The sequence below is a fragment of the Pteropus alecto genome, unplaced genomic scaffold, assembly GCF_000325575.1.
Source record: "Pteropus alecto unplaced genomic scaffold, ASM32557v1 scaffold433, whole genome shotgun sequence".
NCBI classification, from domain to species: domain Eukaryota; kingdom Metazoa; phylum Chordata; class Mammalia; order Chiroptera; family Pteropodidae; genus Pteropus; species Pteropus alecto.
The window spans coordinates 768,598-786,777 of NW_006433953.1; the positions used below are offsets into that span (position 1 = coordinate 768,598).

Consider the following 18,180-nt stretch of genomic DNA (forward strand, 5'->3'; position numbering starts at 1 on the left):
CCCTGTTGTTTTTTGGAATATGCAATTTAGGTTCATGATAGGTTCACCTTTCCAGAAGAAAACATAGGCATATACGCAATTCTTTTTGCCTGCTACTTTGGGCACTTAGATATCCTAAAACTCATCCATTCTAAGTAGGGGTCCAACACACCACGTTAAGAACCCATGCAGTAAGTAATATTCTTGAAAAGCAGACTGTAAAATCAGTGTTTTGTTAATGAAAAATCAATGAGTCTTAATTTCCATACCCTCTCAGCCCTACAAAAGGGCTCAACAAATGTTAATCTAAATGAGCTAACACTATTTGAGCTGTGGCTTTTAAGGGAAGCAGTGAACATTTAAAATGCTCTGAAAACTACTTTAAAATATGAGATCTTTACCATAATGAAGTGAGGATCAGGATTAGCGAATTAGGATTAAATGAGATAATGGAGTTTACCAGGAACAAGACATTCTGAAATTCTCTTCAGAGAGGCAATATTGTGGAGTGATTAAGAACATGGACTCTGAAGCCAGACTTTGTCTGAATCTGGTTATTTAAGTTATCTTAGGCAATTTAATCAACCAATTTGTACCTCAGTCTCCTTACCTATAAAATGACGATAATGGTGGCTACTTAATAGGGTTGGGAAGATTAAATTAGGTAAAATATGTACATCTTTAAAATGTGTTACTATTGAAATTATAGAATTTCTACCCAATAAGTGATCTGGAAGATTTGTCAATGAAGTCTACTTACCTTCAGAAGGCCAGCAATTGCCAATCATCTACTTAGACAAATAAAAATTATGTATATTTTGGTCATTCCCCTTTCTTTACAGAATTTCCTGGTAATGACTAGCTAAGGAAGGATGTATTTTCTTTGGAGTCTTTATAAATTGGTTGTTTGGAGATGGAAACCAGTTCTGTACCCTTTGTTTCTATATATATGGAAGTTCTCATATATGGAAGCGTTGGCAAATCAGAATAAAGAAGTTAATAGACTTGAGAATGTTTCTATCTTCAGGAACCAAACATTTACTTTGACACGAGCACAAAATGCTCTGTAATTAATTTTATGAACTAGTATACTAGCTTTTATCCAAGGGCTTTAATATTAAAGCACTGAAATAGTTTAATACTAGACATACTGGAAGCTTAAAACATCTCATTGAAAGCATACCAGTCTTTCCACTCATTCTGAGTTCTTAAGATGGATTGAGTCTTTAGTAATTTTATATTAAGGAATTCAACTGACCCACTGTTTTCAGGACCTGAATAATGAACAATATATAGTAAACAGAAGCTCAAATAATGAGGAATTTTGTATGATAGTCTTTAATATTTTTTCTTAAAAAATTAGAAAAGAAAGAAATGAAGGCGTTTGTTTGTTGACTGCATTAGAGTATTTTATATAAACCAAAAAAGAAAAAAGAAAAAAAGACTGTGTGGCTACAGAGAAAACAGTGTTAAAAGAATTTCAAAGGAAGGAAATTTTTCAAAAATCATGGAAAGTACCAGCCTGATAGCTTGCTTCTCAGTCTCAGAAGATAGAATGCAAAGCAGAATGACTTTTGTTTTATATTGGTTGTAAAACCATGCAAAAGAAATCTGACACTTTAGAATCTATCAAATAAAATCAAATATGGAAGAAATGAAAACTTTAAAAGTATCTGGATGTATAGAAAGTCCAAGTGTTTTGACAAGTATAACAGGTTTTATGTTGGTGAAGTTGGCTATTTTTTTCTAAGCTGCTTTGGAAGCAGTGGTGTAGACTGTTCCAATTGTTCTCTAAGGGAAGAAGTTAGGAACTATAATTGCAACAGTTGTAAACAATACTAGTAACTTACAGCTTTTGAAGTTTTGATAGGTTTAGCTGCTTAGTTTAAAATGGGTTTCAAAAGATGGGCAGTGGGGTGTGGCCTGACCTATGAAAATAATCCGTAAGCAAAATTAGGAAGTGACTGAATACAGTCCAGGTATAATTAAATGTCTAAGACTTAAGGACAAAGTCCTCATTCACCTAGAATATTCACTCCAGAAATATGGAAGCTATATCCAGTGAGCTGAGATTAACGTCTTGGGCATGTTACAGCTCAGTTACCTCTATATATGCCAACTGGTAGAAATGACTATTTATATCAGAACTTTTAGAATTATCTTTGTATAATATTAAATTTTACAAATTTATCTGCAATCCACTTATTCCTCTCATTATTGCTCCTTTTGGGGACCTGGACACTCTCCTTTGGTGGTCTCAGGAATCTTTTCAACATAATTATTACTTAAGAAAAGGAAATTTTGCTTTGAGCATAAAATGCATACACAGTTCTGCTATATTTATTAAATGGCTCTTGAAGTATTTGATTCTTGATTGAAGGCGGAAGTTATCCATATTGTTTGGAAGGCAGAAGTTATCCATATCCATATTGGTTATCTTCAGAAGTCTTTTTGTAAATCTAAAATAGATTTGTATCAAAGGATAGTAAAAGAAAACAAAACAAAGCCATTTTATTTTCACATTCTGATTTGCTTACTGCTTCCATTAAATTCACACCATGCATATAAAGATTTGCTTTCAAATGTGCTGAAGCCCACATTATAGGCTGAACTAGTACAGAACAAGAATACAAAGGACTTAATATGGGCAGTTGGAATGGCAGATTCAACAAGGCTTTCCAAGTTCAGAGTCATCACTGTTCATTCAACAGGCACATATTTGAGTGTCCACTACGAGTACAGCATTATCTTAGGCACTACCCTTTAGCCATTACACATTTTATTCAAACATGAAGTGGAAAGGGAGTTTGAGTTTCCATAGCATTGCCACAGTTTTCTAAGTTATCCGTCAATCTCTTGAATAATATTACTGCTGTTGCTTTTCCTTTTGGTCTACACATATGCTCAGGTCTACCCTATTCAAAGAACTCTTACTTTGACACTGCTATCCTCTTAGCAACTCCCTCTAGTTCCTAAATCCAACAGGATTTTATCAGTTCCTTAGTGCATCTGACACTTGATAATCTGGAAACTTTCCTTTCCCTTGGCTTCTGTGGCACTTTTACCTCCATCTTTCATCTCTCCACTTCCGAAACATTACCAAGTCTCAAGGATGGCTTTTGCACCTTCGGAGATCTCCAGTGCTACTGTCCTAATCGTAATAGCCCTACTAGGGGTTCTTTCTATTCCCTACCTCTCTCCAGATATACTGTTGCTAGATTTTTCTTTCTAGACAAAACTACAAATCATGGCATTCCCTTCCTTCAGTCTGCTTCTTCAGATTTCTATCCTATCACTTTCTGACACGTCTTTTTCCAGATGAGCTATACTACTTGATGGCCTCCTAAGTGATCCAGTGCTTTTCTGCCTTTATTCCTGCTTTTCCTTCAAGAATGAACAACCTGTCTCCTTTTTCTGCTCCTGTACCCTTATCTCATCAAATCTCTGCTTGTGGAAATCCTACTTATACTTCAAGGTATGGTATACTAGCACTGGGGATTAGAATCCATATAGCAGCTCACTGAAAAGAGTTCAGATACCACCCTTTTTATAGGAAATCTTCTCAGGCTATTTCAATCAGATGAGATCTCTTAGCATTTTGTATTTTTTTGTTTTGTAACAGTTAGTACTTCCTAAGGGCAAGGAGGCATGGTATGGAATTCATCTTTGTATAATTCATCTTTGTTTCCTTCATAGTACCTCACACTTGGAAGTTGTTCAATGAATATATGTTAAACTAAATTGAGGGACCTCAATTTTCAAAACCACTAAGGATAGTAAGATAAATAAATAACTTTTTGAGAGAGAGCAAAGACTAGAGCTCTAAAATTGTTTATTTGCCATATGCTTTAAACTACCCAGTCTAAGATCTATTTTTTATTTTTTAGGCGAGGCAACCCTTGGTTGACCTCACAGATTGCAAGGGCTTTGTCAGTTTACAATTTTATTTTTTTATCTTTTACACCTATAGCACCTGGTATTCCTAGGTGGTCTTCCATCCAAGTACTAACCAGGCCCGACCCTGCTTAGCTTCTGAGATCAGACGGGATCGGGCTTGTTCAGGGTAGCATGGCCATAGACCCATTCTAAGATCTAATGAGCTAAAAGGGAAAGGTATAGAGTCTTACCACTCTTCCTGAGAAGTTCTCCTTTTCGGGATTTATCCAGATTTTCAAGAAACTGTTCAAAAACTTTTACATAAGGAGCTAGACTGGTCTTCTTATAATCTAAATTATAAAGACCATGCATTATACTTAGCATTTTGGCAGCAAGAATAACATGAAAGTATAACTTTAAGTTTCTTGTAAGAATTCTCTAGAACAATGTTTTCAATAGAAATATGAGAAACATGTAATTTTAAACACTAGTAGCCACATTAAAAAGGTGAAAATTTTAATATTTTATTTAACCCAGTATATCTAAAATATTATTTCAAAATGTAATAAAAATTGAAATATTTTCTCTTTCATACCAAATCTTGAAATCTAGTATTTAGATGCTATAGTATTATCAGAAATACTTGATCTATATTTAGATTTAAATTATAAACTATACAGTTGAAAAAGTAGGCTCATATACCCAAATTTTCCAAATAAACTTAAACGTTTTCCAATAAGTGAATCAATCATCGGGTTTTAACTTGGAATTAATTAAAATTAAATTAAAAAAAAAAGTTCCTTAGTTAATACTAATCACATTTCAAGTGCTAAGAGCCACATGAGGATATTGTATTAGACAGCACTGCTCTTAAACATCTAAACCACATGTATATGTCAACTCTAGTAGTCAGATATTCTAGTATTAGACCAGTATAATCTACTACTATGTGTTAAGTCCCATGCAACATTCTTTCTTTAGAAAGTGTGGCTTCAGTAATAAATAGTTTACCAACAGAGCAAAACATTAAAAATGTGAAGTCAGGGCCATGCCTTCTGGAGATGATAAGAAATTTATAGAAAGCGCATTAAGAACAAGTATCCTTTGATATATAAGTAGTCTTAGAAATGTACCTAACAAAATATTGAATACGGAATCTTTATTTATTATTATTTATGCCTACAGTACCTGGTCTTCCTAGGTGGTCTCCCATCCAAGTACTAACCAGGCCCGACCCTGCTTAGCTTCCGAGATCAGACATCAGGCTTGTTCAGGGTGGCATTGCCGTAGACCATGGACTGTGGCTCCACTGGGGTGCAAACCCAGGACCTTCTGCATATAAAGCAGATGTGCTAACTGCTACACTATGGAACCAAGTCCTTGAATACAGAATCTTAATCATCCATTTAATTACACAATCTATAATTAATACAAAACGGGGAAAAAAATCTGAGAACAAGATTAAATTTGGATTTTTAGTAATATGCTATGTCTGCATGTAATTAAGAGTCCTCATAATATAGTTCACTGAAAAGAGTAAAAAAAGAAATTAAAAACACTTTAGTAAATGTTATCTAATTTACTTAGGGCTGGAAAAGGAATCTTGATGAATATCTGAACTGTGGCAATTATGAAATTACATTATAATTTTGTCCTAAATTTTTATATATGAATTTTCTTATAATAAACACATCAAAGTAACAGTTTAGTTTGGGATCAACTACATTGTACTTTGAACCTTTAATTCAAGATTGTAAGTTCCTTGAATGTAGGTCTATATATATTTTTTTCGGTACTGTAGACTATATAATAGGCACTCAGTAATTATTTAAACATATTTAATACCTGCATATCATATATTAAGTACTATGCTAAATTCTAAAAAGTATAAGCCATACTACTTGCTCCCAAGAAATTTTTAAATAAATTGGAAAAATAAGCCCTATATGTAGTAACAGAAAACAACATATAATTAAAGGCCAAGTAGGCATATGGGTAATTATGAGTCAAAAGAATTAACCAATCAGTGTTAACAGAGGTGGCTACAGAGAGTAGAGACTATTGTAAGATTTGGGAAGTAGAAGAGAAGGAGCAAATGGTACTAATATGAAATAGGACAAAGGTTTAAAATCACAGAAACTAAAGAGATAATAAGGAACTTACGTATCAACTATTCCAACCTCTTGCCACCTCTAAAGTATCCCTACTGAATGATGGCTATTAGCCTACTTGAAATGATAGGCAGTTGTCTATTTTAAACAGTTACAGTTATTAGACAATTTCTTCTTATAAGGACCGAAAACTTGCTTCCTTAAAACCCCTGAACAAAAGAAAAATGTCCACAAAGAGATAATATTAAATTTAAAAAATCATGTTGAAGTAACACAGATACTTTTGTTAAAAAGAATAAAATAGTACTAACAGGTTTATAATGGAAAAAGTATCAGTCCCCTGCCCTAATTCTGATCTCTTCATCCTCTTTAATGGCAACCATTTTTTTCTTTTCTAACAAATGAACACTTCTGTAGACACTATTCTTCCTAGTCTGTGCCTTTTTCTTTGGTGGGGGGAAGGGGAAGTAGGATGGTATCTGAAATCTCTTTAAGATCTTTTCTTAATTCTCACTGTTCTGAAATTTCAAGTGATGTGCTTTGGTACAGCTCTATTTTCTTATTATGTTGAGCCTTTTCAATAAAGGACTCATTTCAGTGATGTTTGCCTATGTAATTTTGATGATTATTTCTTCCGTTTTATTTTTTTCCTGAAACTCAGTCAGATGACAAACCTCTTGAAGCAGTCCTCTAGTTTCATCTTTTTCCTCCTTCAAACAATGACAACTATCAACTCTTCTAACTGTTCCATTGAACTTTTTTATTTTAATGATTGTTTTTCATTTCTAAAACCTCTTTCCTCTTTTTTAAGTGCTTCTTTTTCATAGGATTCTGATCTTACTTCACAGATATACTATCTTCTCTTATTCTCTGAGGATATTGGTTTTCTTAAAAAAAGTTCCCTTTGCCCCTTCTATTGTCTGTTTCCCCTGAGTTCCTTTTCCCAATTTATTCTGATTTTTCATGTTGGAAACATTTTTCAAATATTTTAAACAGAATACTTGTAATCACATGGAATGTACTATGTTTAGGTATTATGTTAGAGCTGGAATAGATGAAGTGATATTTGAGCTTGAGTTTTGAAAGAACGGTATCAACATTTGACCAGAGAAGGTCAGAGATCACAGATCTGCACTGTCCATTACAGTAGTCACTAGCGATATGTGGCTATTTAAAATTAAATGAAATTAAAAACTTAGTATCTCACATTTCAGTGCTCAAAAGCCACATGTGGCCAGTGACTACCATAATGGGCTGTGCATAAATATTTCCGTCATCACAGAAAGTGCTACTGAACTCAGTTACTACACAGTATCTCTTGCGTGTTGGTATAAGATTTCACTTCCATTAGCAGGAAGATTTATATATTCCCTAGCTCCTTCAAATTCTTGACTATACAATTCAATCACAGTTTACATACATTTACCATAACACTCATCCAGATACATTAAAAACAACGAACAAAAATACTGCATACACCATAGTTGTTAAATAAACAGCTGGTAAATCTAAGACTGAGGGTCAAACAACTATCAATACCAATTGACAACTTAATCTTACCATGTAGGTCCTGGCATTTAGATATTACTTAGTAAATAAATCAAATTGGATTCAACAGCGCTATTTAGGCAATTGCTGAAGGAAGTTGAGAAACACCGCTATATTTGTTATTGAACTGGTTCCAGGATAAACACTGATCCCAAGATTCTTGGGCTGAACCCAAGAATTAATTACTGGAGTGATGGAAGGATGTCTAGATTAAAAGCTTATGTTAAAGTGAGACTTCAACATATTAACCTACCTCTGGTTCTATGTTTGATAATAGACTCAGCTTTGTTCTCCCCTTTCTCCTCTTCAATTGTGGAAATGGCATCTAATTCATGGCAGATGGAGCTACAAATAATAGAATAAGAAAATTTTAAAGCTGGTTCTTGGTCAATATTACCCACTGTCATCACAGCACATGAATCCCACGAGATTTTCTGTGAAAAATTATGTGGCCAACTAAATTCGGGAGAATCTAAAACCAATAACTCTTGGAGTTTTCCATGCATATTAGCATTTTAAAAACTGGGAAATCTTACAGTAAAGAACTTTTAATCTGTTTAAGTCAGCATTTCCCAAATTTACTTGAACTTAAAAATCCTTTTCTTGCATAATAGCAGCTGAAAAACTTGTGCTCTGTGGAACTCACTAGGAAATGTTGCTCTACTAGTCATCATCATATAGCCTCAACGGGGGTGGGCTGCCTCTCTGGAAGGGATCTAATCCAATCTATTTCAAATTCAGAACAATCACAAACAAAAAAAGGAGTGATCAATGACCTGGAACATACCTTATGGTTGGAACAGTAAATGGATCAAACTGATCCACTTTCTGTAAATCAATAGGCACAGAAATTCGACCTATAAGAACCAAAAGTTATAAACGAATGATTATGGAATACAAACCATTACAGGCTGCTGCCTATGAATTATTTTTGGCTAAAATTTTAAGGTTTAAAAAAAGGGTTAGACTTATCTGTTAAGAACAATATTTAGAAATATAAACTAAAAGGACTTTCACATTAGTTGTACCTTTTATTTCTTAAAAAAACATGAAAAAATAGGTATGAAAGACTGTTGAATTATTACTTAGTTGCTCTTATCTCTACTTTTATTTCTATCTTCTTCCTAATATCCTACTATTTTTAAGTACAGAACGACCTCAAATTTAGTGAGTCTTGAAAATGGAATAAAATAGATGGAAATAGTTCATTGCGTTACCTTGGTTTATTTGCTGAGATCAAAACAGACACCTATTTGTTGGGCATCTTTAGAAAGCATTTTGGAAATAAAATAGACAACCTTATACTACCCTTTTATAATATCCATATCCAGGACACTACATAAAATTCATCACATTTTGAAAATGAGATAATGAATCTAAAGAATGCCACATAAGTAACAAAATAATTAAGGGAATTGGAAGTTGCTGTTTGAAGACAGTAAAGACTATAGCTACTTAATGAGGAAAGGAAATAATCAAAATGCATATACTTATAAATGAACATAATTATTTACCCAAACCTTGAATATTAGAATGAGATACCCACTGAAGCTTTAGAATTAAGCTTAAATAACAAGAAATATTAAACTTATTAACAAAAGAAGATAATAATGTAGTTTACAGGTTTGAAAAAGGGCTACATAAATGTAGGGACTATAGATTATTAAGAGAATCTAGGCAATCTGAGAGAATTGAATGTGTGACACTTTTCTAAGTCTTTAACATTTTAGATTGTCACAATAACCCACTTAAGTAGGTACTGTTATCTCCATTTTACAGATGAGAAAACCAAGGCACAGAGAGTAATTTGCCTAACATCCCACAGCATGTGGCAGAGCTGGTTGTTGACACTGAAAAGGACAATTATATACTTCTCTATTGTGTCCTCAGGTTGGATGGAACAAAGTTTATCCAATATGCCACTTTTATATTTACTTTAAAGTCAGTTTCAAGTCCACGAAATCAAATCTAAGAGAAATGTGAAAAAGGAAAGCTAAAACTATTGAAAAGGTATTGAGAAAGGTAGCATAGTGGAAAAAGCACAGAACTTTTAAGTTTTAATTTGTTTGAAGACCTGGACAAGTCACTTTTAATCTCCTGGGCCACTGTTTTCCTCATCTGTAAAATGAGAGCTATTGTCCTGTAATTTCTAAGTTCCTTTCCAATTCTAATTCTAACACCAAACCCAGAAGCCCAACAAAAAATTATTTACGTAGCGGAAATTCACCCCATAGCTACTAATCAGAAATTTAAAAATAAGTTAATTTAGGTATTAGCTGACAGAACAGTTCTTCAACCTTTAATATCTCAGACATCCTATGTAGTCATACCCAGTGACATAACATGCTAAAACAAAAAATAACTTTCATTTTTTTTCTTTCTTTATATGGTACCTGTTTTAGGATGAACACTAAAAGGGCTCTTCAACAAGTGATTGATTCCTTTGCTAACATTAATATCCAGCCGTGGAAAACAGTACTGGAGCATGATCTCCCACTCAAGCCAGGGTCCATATTTATCACTTTTGACGTTATTCTAAAAGCAGATGCAAGTCTAGAGTGAGGATCAGTAGGAACTCTTGAGGATTTCTTTCAAAGTGGTTAAAAAGTGGTCTTCGAACATCTTTAACTTAAAAAGCAAAACAATGAGAATTTAATTAAGAATTACATTATTATATTTTTAATACAGATTTCAATGGAATATACCAGACATCTGGCTACTTTCTTCAAATGCTCCCAACGCTGAAGTGAACTGTGATGATTTTGGAAGACTTGTTGAAGTTCATCATGAATTAGTGATAGGTCATTAAGGAATTTACTCATTTAGGGCACATCAATTAACAACTTATTTTCCACATGTATTACCACAAGGATATATAAAGTTTACATAGAAATTATTGTTTTCTATAAAGCAAATATTAACTTAAACACATATCATTAAAAAATGCTACTGTAAAATTATAGTAGTGATATGACAGAAAGAATATCAAAATAACAGTTTAATGTAAAATCTTACCCTGGTCTGTATATATTTTGACTAAATAATTCAGAATTCTTTAGCCATTAACTCTAGGAGGATCAACTTCCATATGAGAAACTTTATGAAATGTCCTATCTTATTGTATTCCAGACTAGATATGCAAAAATGCAGAAAGATGTTTTATATAAAAAAGATTAAACTTATAGAATAAATATATGAGAATATGCAGGTAGAACACATTTATAATATAGATCAATACAAGTAGCTCACATAAGGAATGGTCTTGGGAAAGGATATTTTCAGGAGCAAGGGCTAAAATCTTATTGCAGCTTTCTTTATTTCCAAGAATATCTTGATCAACTAACGCGTATTCTTCAAAGTATTTATTTATTATGTTTATAGATTTTCTGTAGGAATAACAATAACAAAATCTCAATACTATTAGCAAAGCATACCCCACATAGCTTTTGTTGCCATTTGGGAGGCCACTGCTTATTTTCACTGAATTTCTAGAATTTAGGTAAAAAGGGAATACCAACCCTCTGCAGGGTTATGAGGGTTAAATGAGACACTCTAAGGGGAAAGAACCTAGCACAGTACCTGCCTTAAATAGATATTCAAGAAATGTTTACTTCTTAAACTCTACAACTTAGAAGGTTAATAACATCATAAATATGTAACAAGGGTAAAAAAACAACCAATTTAGGACAACGAAGTAATACATCAGTCATAGAATGTGGGTGCAGCCTAGTTTCTACTTCATTTTGCTTGCTTTAATATCTCAATAATTACATAGTGCTTAGCAACTTGCAAATAGACTTCACATCTACTGTTTCATTTAATATTCACCACAACTCTGACATTGATGAAGCAGATGTTCTTCTTCCTATTATACACATAAGAAAATGGAGGTTCTAATATTTTATCAAGGTCATATAGTTAGTGGCAGAATAGAGATCTTACTCCTAATGGAATGCTCTTTCCACTGTCCTAGAGAAACAGTGAATTCAATGGGAAAAGTAAGGGTTTTGGTGTCAGGCAGACCAGGACATGAATCCTGAATTTAACAATTACTTGTGTGATGCCAAGCAAATTATATAATCTCTCCAAATCTCACTTTGCTCATCCGTAAGTGGCGATACCATCATGTACCTCATGAGGTTGTTGAGACCAGTAAGAACACATCATAAATATGTTCTCATATCAAGTACCTATCATGAATATTGCAGCATAAAATAGATAACTCTAGCGATTATTGTAAAATGCTCCCCCAGCAGAGAAAATTGATAACAAGGTAATTATATAAGCACATGCAGGTAAATTAGACACAACTTAGACTGCATGGAGTCTTTTCAAACAGACCTGACAAAAGGGTGAATTTTTTCACTTAGGTGAACTTTCTTTTTAACATCTGGACCACCCTGAAAAATAAACCATCAAAAAAGACCTTCATGTATGTTATATAACACAAATGAAGTAATTAAAAAATTTCTATAATGTGTTCTAAAGATACTGATTAAATTCTGTTAAGGTATAGAAGCTTGTATTATGCTATATTATATAGTCTCAATACCTGTAACTTTCTGGATTAACTTTGACATAATTGAACTAGAAAAGTAATCTTCCTTTTGCCACAAAGGAAGATACTTAAAACAAAATATGAAATATCTTTTAAAAATGTAGCTACTACGATTTTAATTGATCAACTAGAAAGATCATCTACTCTGGAATGCGGATGCTATAAAAGATAGTTTATTACTAAACATACCAGGTTTTGTAACATCTAGCAAAAAAAGAAATGTAAATTATTGTTAAGAAGATCTTACCTTTACAAGACTCAAATACTCAACTATCCCAGAACGTACAGCAGAGGATAGTTTTCTAACTGATTCATCACAGACCCAACAATGAACACCTCTTCTTCCAGAATATACCCAGAGGCGATGCTTAAATCCAAAGTCCTCTGAGGAGGAGAGAAATAATAGGTTTTATTAATTTTTATTTTTTTTTAGGCGAGGCAACCCTTGGTTGACCCCACAGATTGCAATGACCTTGTCCATTTACAATTTCTTATTTTTTAATGCCTATAGCACCTGGTCTTCCTAGGTGGTCTCCCATCCAAGTACTAACCAGGCCCGACCCTGCTTAGCTTCTGAGATCAGATGGGATCGGGCTTGTTCAGGGTAGCATGGCCGTAGGCAAAAATAATAGGTTATAAAAGAGGTCTATAAAGCCCTGGCTCTTGCTTACTTCCTTAGCTTCATTTTTCACCTGGGATACATGTGGATACATGTACTCACCTTAACAGTACCAAGTTATTTGTAGTATTTGTATTTCTCTGGCCCACACTCTTGCCTTCATGACTTAACCTATCCTGATCTCTCTGGCAAGAATTGCTTCCTGCTCCAGCACTTCCATTTCTCTCCCTGACCAACTGCCATTTATCCTTAAAGACCTAGTCTTGGCATATTAAAAGAGTTAATAAATTTAAAGTGCCTAGAACAGTATTTTGCACATAAGCCACCTATATAAGAGTTTATTATTATCATCCTATCACCACCTCTTCTAGGAAGCCTTTTCTGATCCAATCTCTTCCCATTCTTGTAAGCACTCCTGCAGTTCTATATTTCCCACAGCACCCTGTGCATATTACTTAACACAAATGTAATCCTCAGTTTTCTTATTTGTCTCTTCAGACTGTATAATCTACTTGAGGTAAGAACTGTTATCTTTCATATCCTCACCTAGGACAGTATCTAGAATAAAGAATTACTCAATAGATGATTGAATTAGGAAAAAAACTTACTGGTTTGATCACGGCTTTATTAGCATGCCAAATATAACTTTAATCTTTCACTGTCCTATCATGTTTTAAGGAAACATGTTAGAAATTTGTGGGATTTGATTGTAAAATGGTATAGATAGACTAATATTCAGAGGAAAACAGATTCTTGCATTTGACCCCACTCAGACACTGCCGATACTTGCCCTTCAATGCTCGGTCGATGATACGTATGGCCATCGTCATCAGGGTCCAGCACTTAGAACATATGTCTGCAGAACTGGAGCAGAGTCATCATTACTCACTGTCAGTTAGATCACCCACCTTACAAGCAAGGCATGTAGTACTTACCTACAACATCTCCTCACATCATCATAGTCTGTCATGTCAATGTCAAACACCAGTTCTTTTTCCTGAGCCTGAAAAGCTCCCAGCTTCACTGTATTATGTTGATTGGGCTAAAAGTATAAAAATATCAGTTTCTGTAAGCATGCTGCCAAATATGCTTATTTTCTATCCACAAAGAAAAAGTGGCCAAAGTGAAGAAATCATACAGTGCCACATCAGTGTCAGTAAAGTTCATTTATTCAGATACTGTATATCCAGATTGATGACAGTGTAACTCTCATCTACTTAAAACAGGGTTTGGTAAATACTTATTACCATAAATATATTTTTTCCAGTTCTACTGAGATATAATTGACACATAAGATTGTATCATTAAATATTTGTCCATCAATAGAAATCATAATAAAGCTTTTTTAGGTTTCTGAAAAGGAAAAGTACATATAATTAATCAATGCCTGCCCTATTTTGCAGCATGTTCTTAAGGATCTTTATTTGTTGCTGGACATATAAGTAACAAAAATGTATTAAAGTTTTTTCAATAATTCAAAAAGATATCCCTAATTAGTTTAAACTAAGCCTTTAGCTCAAGCGGTAAGTAGCCTCCTTTGAGGCTATGGATTACCAGGTAAAGAAGGTGAACAGAATACAGATACTTATTTTACTCTATCCTAATCTGCACAAAAACGATTTTTATAAGGAAACCTATAAAAGCTGAATCTTAAGGCCGCAGTAAGGAAAGATAAGAAGTAACCCAATTTACATCTCTAAAGCCCCAAAAGGTGACAATGGGAATCTCTGGAATGAGTGAGTGAATGTGTGTGTGGTGGTGAAACTGAGATTAAAAATAGGAGGAATGGTTAAAAATCTATTTGTGAAGCTGTTTCCCAGATTCCTACACTTCCTCTGCAGAGGTAGGTGACTGTGCTTCCATTTCCCTGGCAGACACCTGAATTATTATCTGGAGATCATAAAACAAAGGGTCTTTAGACTGGGGGGGACAATAGGCAGGCAGAGTTGAAGAAGATTGTATTGTACTGATATTTAGGAGATTAATTAGACAATTACATGTGGAATATTGAGACTCAGTTTTCTTCCCCCTGTTCTATCCCCTTCCACTGCCACCCCAGGCAGAGTCCAGAAGATTCCTCTTTGAAGAATCTGACCAGGTATGTCAGGGACTGTTAGAGGCTCTAAGAATAGATCAGTGATTAAAACAAAGATTTCTGTGCTAATAGAGTTTTTATTCTAGCAAAGATATAGAGAAACAGACATCAGACCTTCCCTCTAATAAAATGGCCCAGACGGATCACCCTGTAGTAAAGAATTCTCAGCCATTTGCACAGACCTTCCAATCGGCTTTTAGCACTCTATTCTTAAATATAAGCAACAGCAAGAAATTAACAGACATATGAGGAAATCCTCTAATAAAAGGCGGGGGGACAAACAAAAAAAAAGCAACTCAGAGAAAACGGACTGTGCAATGGAAGAAAATTTACAAAACTATCTCTGATATACTCAGAGAGATAAAGACATATCAATGAAAAAAGTACAAGATGCTATAAAAAAAGTTCCGGGAAATTAATATAATAGCAGAAATGAAAACTTCTGAGGAAATTCCCCAGACAGTAGAGAAGAGGACAAAGATATAGAAAATAAGATGGAAAAAAATTTAATTAGAGGGCTAGTCCAAGAAGCATAACATCTGACTTGAGGGTTTCTAAAGACCATAGAAAATAGGAAAAAAACCCACAACAATATATATATATGTATATCTACATATATATATAAATATATATACACACACATATATGTATATATATAATGTAATTATATATATATAATATACATATATTAGCAATGAAAACTGAAGGACATGAGTTCATGATCATAAGGGCCCATTAAGTACCTAGCACAACAGATGAAAAAAGATGCACATTAAGACTCATCATTATAAAATTATAGGACATTAGGGACAGAGGGGATAGACAGAAAATCCTAAGAGCTTCCAGGTCCAACACAATGGAACAAGATTCAGAATGGCATTAGTCTTAACAAGAACACTGGAAGCTAGAAGATAATGTAGCAATCTCTTCAAAATTCTGAGGGAAAATGATTTACAAACTCAATCATTAGTTAAGCATAAAGGTAGAATGAAGAAACTGTCCAGATACGTAAGGTGTAAAATATTTTGTCTTCCACGTACTTTTTCTCAGAAAGCTCCTGGAGGACATGCTCCACCAAAACAAGGGAGTAAACCAAAAAAAGAGAACATAGGATCTGGGCAACAGGGGACCCAACATAGGAGAGAAATGAAAAGAAACCAAGGTGATTATAAGATCATATTTATCCATAAGGCTTAGAAAGTAATCAATCCAGTTTGGAGGTCAGAAGTCAGCAGGAGAAATTTCATAATTAGACTGATGGGTCTGAATATACGAGGAGATTTAGAAAACTGGCAAAGAGTGTGGGGTTCAATTTATGATCTAACCCTAATTTTTAATATAACAAACACATTAGGAGCATGGGAATGGGAAGTTTATATGTGTGGTGAAGCATTTTTCCTGCCTGCCTTTTCTTACTTCTTCTCCCTTTCCTCTGGGATTTAGGGTCAGAAAACCGGGTTGAGGTCCCAGCTCTATCATTTAGAAATTGTATGACCTATTATTTAAGGGCAAATTATTTAAATTCTCCAGGCCTGTTTTCTTTTTGTAAAAAGAATGAGAATTGATGATGAAAACAAGTTATACGACATCTAAAAAAGCTCTGCACAAAAGCTATTATCCCATATGTATATTTTTCCCTTCATGCATGCATTTTTAAGGAGAAGACGGGCAATTTTGGTGTGTTCATTCAATCAACAAGTATTTATGGTGTACTCTCTGCCAGGCACTTCTAGGCACTAAGAATATATCAGTTGCAGGGGGTAAGAAGAGTGGCAGGTTGCAGTAGGCCTCACTGAATAAGGACTTGAAAGAGGTGAGGGAACGAACCAAGGTATCTAGGGAAATGAGTTACAGGCAGGTGAAACTGCCTGAGCAAGGCCCAGTGTGGCAAGAGTGAAGTGAGTGAGGGAGGGGGAAAGAGGGGCTTTTACTCTGAGTGAAATGCGGAGCCAGTGGAGAATGGTTTTGAATAGAGGAATCAAAGAATCTGATTTGTTTTAAAAGGATCACCCTTACTGCAATATTGAGAATAGACTCTGGAGTCCATAGAAGCAAATTGTTTGGAAATTTTTCCAGAAATTCAGATGAGATGATGATAACAGTAGTAGCACAGGTAGCAGCGGTTGGATTTTAGATATTATTATGTAGAGATTTCCTAATAGAACAGATATGGGGGAGTTTTTCATATCAATTCTAATAAATTTCATACGAGTGTGAAAGGAATGAAGAATAACTCCAATGCTGGAAGAGAATGTAATTCTCTTTTAATTCCCTCCCTTAAACCCTGCTGACTTACTCTTTTAGTCTATTAGCCAGATACTCAATTTATTTTTGTTTTAGAATACAATCAGTTCACTTCAAAATGATTTCCTGTCAGTAGAGTATCAAAGAATAAAAATATTACAATCTACTTGCAAAAACAGTTAAAGTGTGGCTCTTCAACTAGAAATAAACTAAAAATTCTATCTCAATACACTGGAGGTTCTAGGTGTAAAAAACAAAACAAAATACTTAAAAAACGGATTTCTTACTCTGTGAGAATATACCGCGCCTATATCAATCTTGTATGGATTCATTTTCTGCATCTCCTTTTCCAGATCACTCTGGTTGTTGAAGGATTGGTAGCGAATGTAAATATCATCTTTCAATGTGAATGAAAATTCACGGTGTTGAAAGTAATTCTTTATCACTGCAAAATAAATATATTTTAAAGTTAATTTGGTACTTTATTCAGCTCAGGGCATTATAACATTAAACAACGATAGGATATTTTTAATGAGCCCTCTGTGCCCAACACTGTGCTACATTAAACAAACAAAAAAAACCCATGTCCCTAATTTGAAGGGGCTTACCACATGGCATCTCATAGCGAAAAGTAAAATGAGGAAGAAGCTGCAGAAACATTTTAAATATGTAATGCCACCTCTCTCTCTCCTTGGTGGGCACTAATAAATTCAGCTACGAAGAGGTAAGTACCTCTCATCTTCCAGGAGATGCCTTTCAGTCCCTGATGCGGATCACGTCTCTGCAGCTTCATGCTACCACCCAGTAAACTCCCTTGGCTCAGGCACTCCAGCAGGTAAACAATACAGCAGATAAGAGTCGCCCCACCGAATGAGTGCGACCACGTAGTGGTAGGAGCAACGGCTCTGCCTTCGTTGTGTGGCCTTAGGCTGGTAATTATATTCCCTCTCGGCCCTTTTACACCTTAGAGGTGGTGGGGAAAGCTCGAGATAACGCGTGAAGGAGCCCAGCTCAAAGCCTGGAGCGCAGGGGGCACTTCATACTGTCGTTCCAAGGTACCCTCCCGGAACCTCTTCACATTCCCCGCCGGACCTACTACCCACCCCGCTCCCCGCCTCCATCACCTCCGCCATAGTTAAGCCAGCGATAG

The 18,180-nt window shown here is 34.7% G+C and overlaps 1 protein-coding gene, 1 non-coding gene and 2 pseudogenes across 2 annotated transcripts in view; all 4 read right to left on the reverse strand.

Annotated features, from left to right (window-relative positions):
• Window positions 1-1,291: 1,291 nt before the first annotated feature.
• The window catches only part of PRIM1 (DNA primase subunit 1), a 17,046-nt gene continuing 157 nt past the window's right edge, over window positions 1,292-18,180 (reverse strand). The window contains 13 exon segments of the mRNA XM_015587073.2: window positions 1,292-2,438; window positions 4,107-4,205; window positions 7,768-7,859; window positions 8,302-8,371; window positions 9,908-10,049; window positions 10,220-10,308; window positions 10,791-10,900; window positions 11,856-11,914; window positions 12,320-12,456; window positions 13,482-13,555; window positions 13,627-13,733; window positions 17,318-17,475; window positions 18,155-18,180. The exon segment at window positions 18,155-18,180 is cut by the window's right edge and continues 11 nt beyond it. Of these exon segments, the coding sequence (XP_015442559.1) occupies window positions 2,419-2,438; window positions 4,107-4,205; window positions 7,768-7,859; window positions 8,302-8,371; window positions 9,908-10,049; window positions 10,220-10,308; window positions 10,791-10,900; window positions 11,856-11,914; window positions 12,320-12,456; window positions 13,482-13,555; window positions 13,627-13,733; window positions 17,318-17,475; window positions 18,155-18,180 (1,183 nt within the window). The 3' untranslated portion in view covers window positions 1,292-2,418.
• Window positions 3,941-4,059, reverse strand: LOC112477423 (annotated as a pseudogene).
• Window positions 5,032-5,147, reverse strand: LOC112477436 (annotated as a pseudogene).
• LOC112477421 lies at window positions 12,575-12,693 on the reverse strand. The gene has a single exon (XR_003045465.1). It is a non-coding gene; the product is annotated as a 5S ribosomal RNA (ribosomal RNA).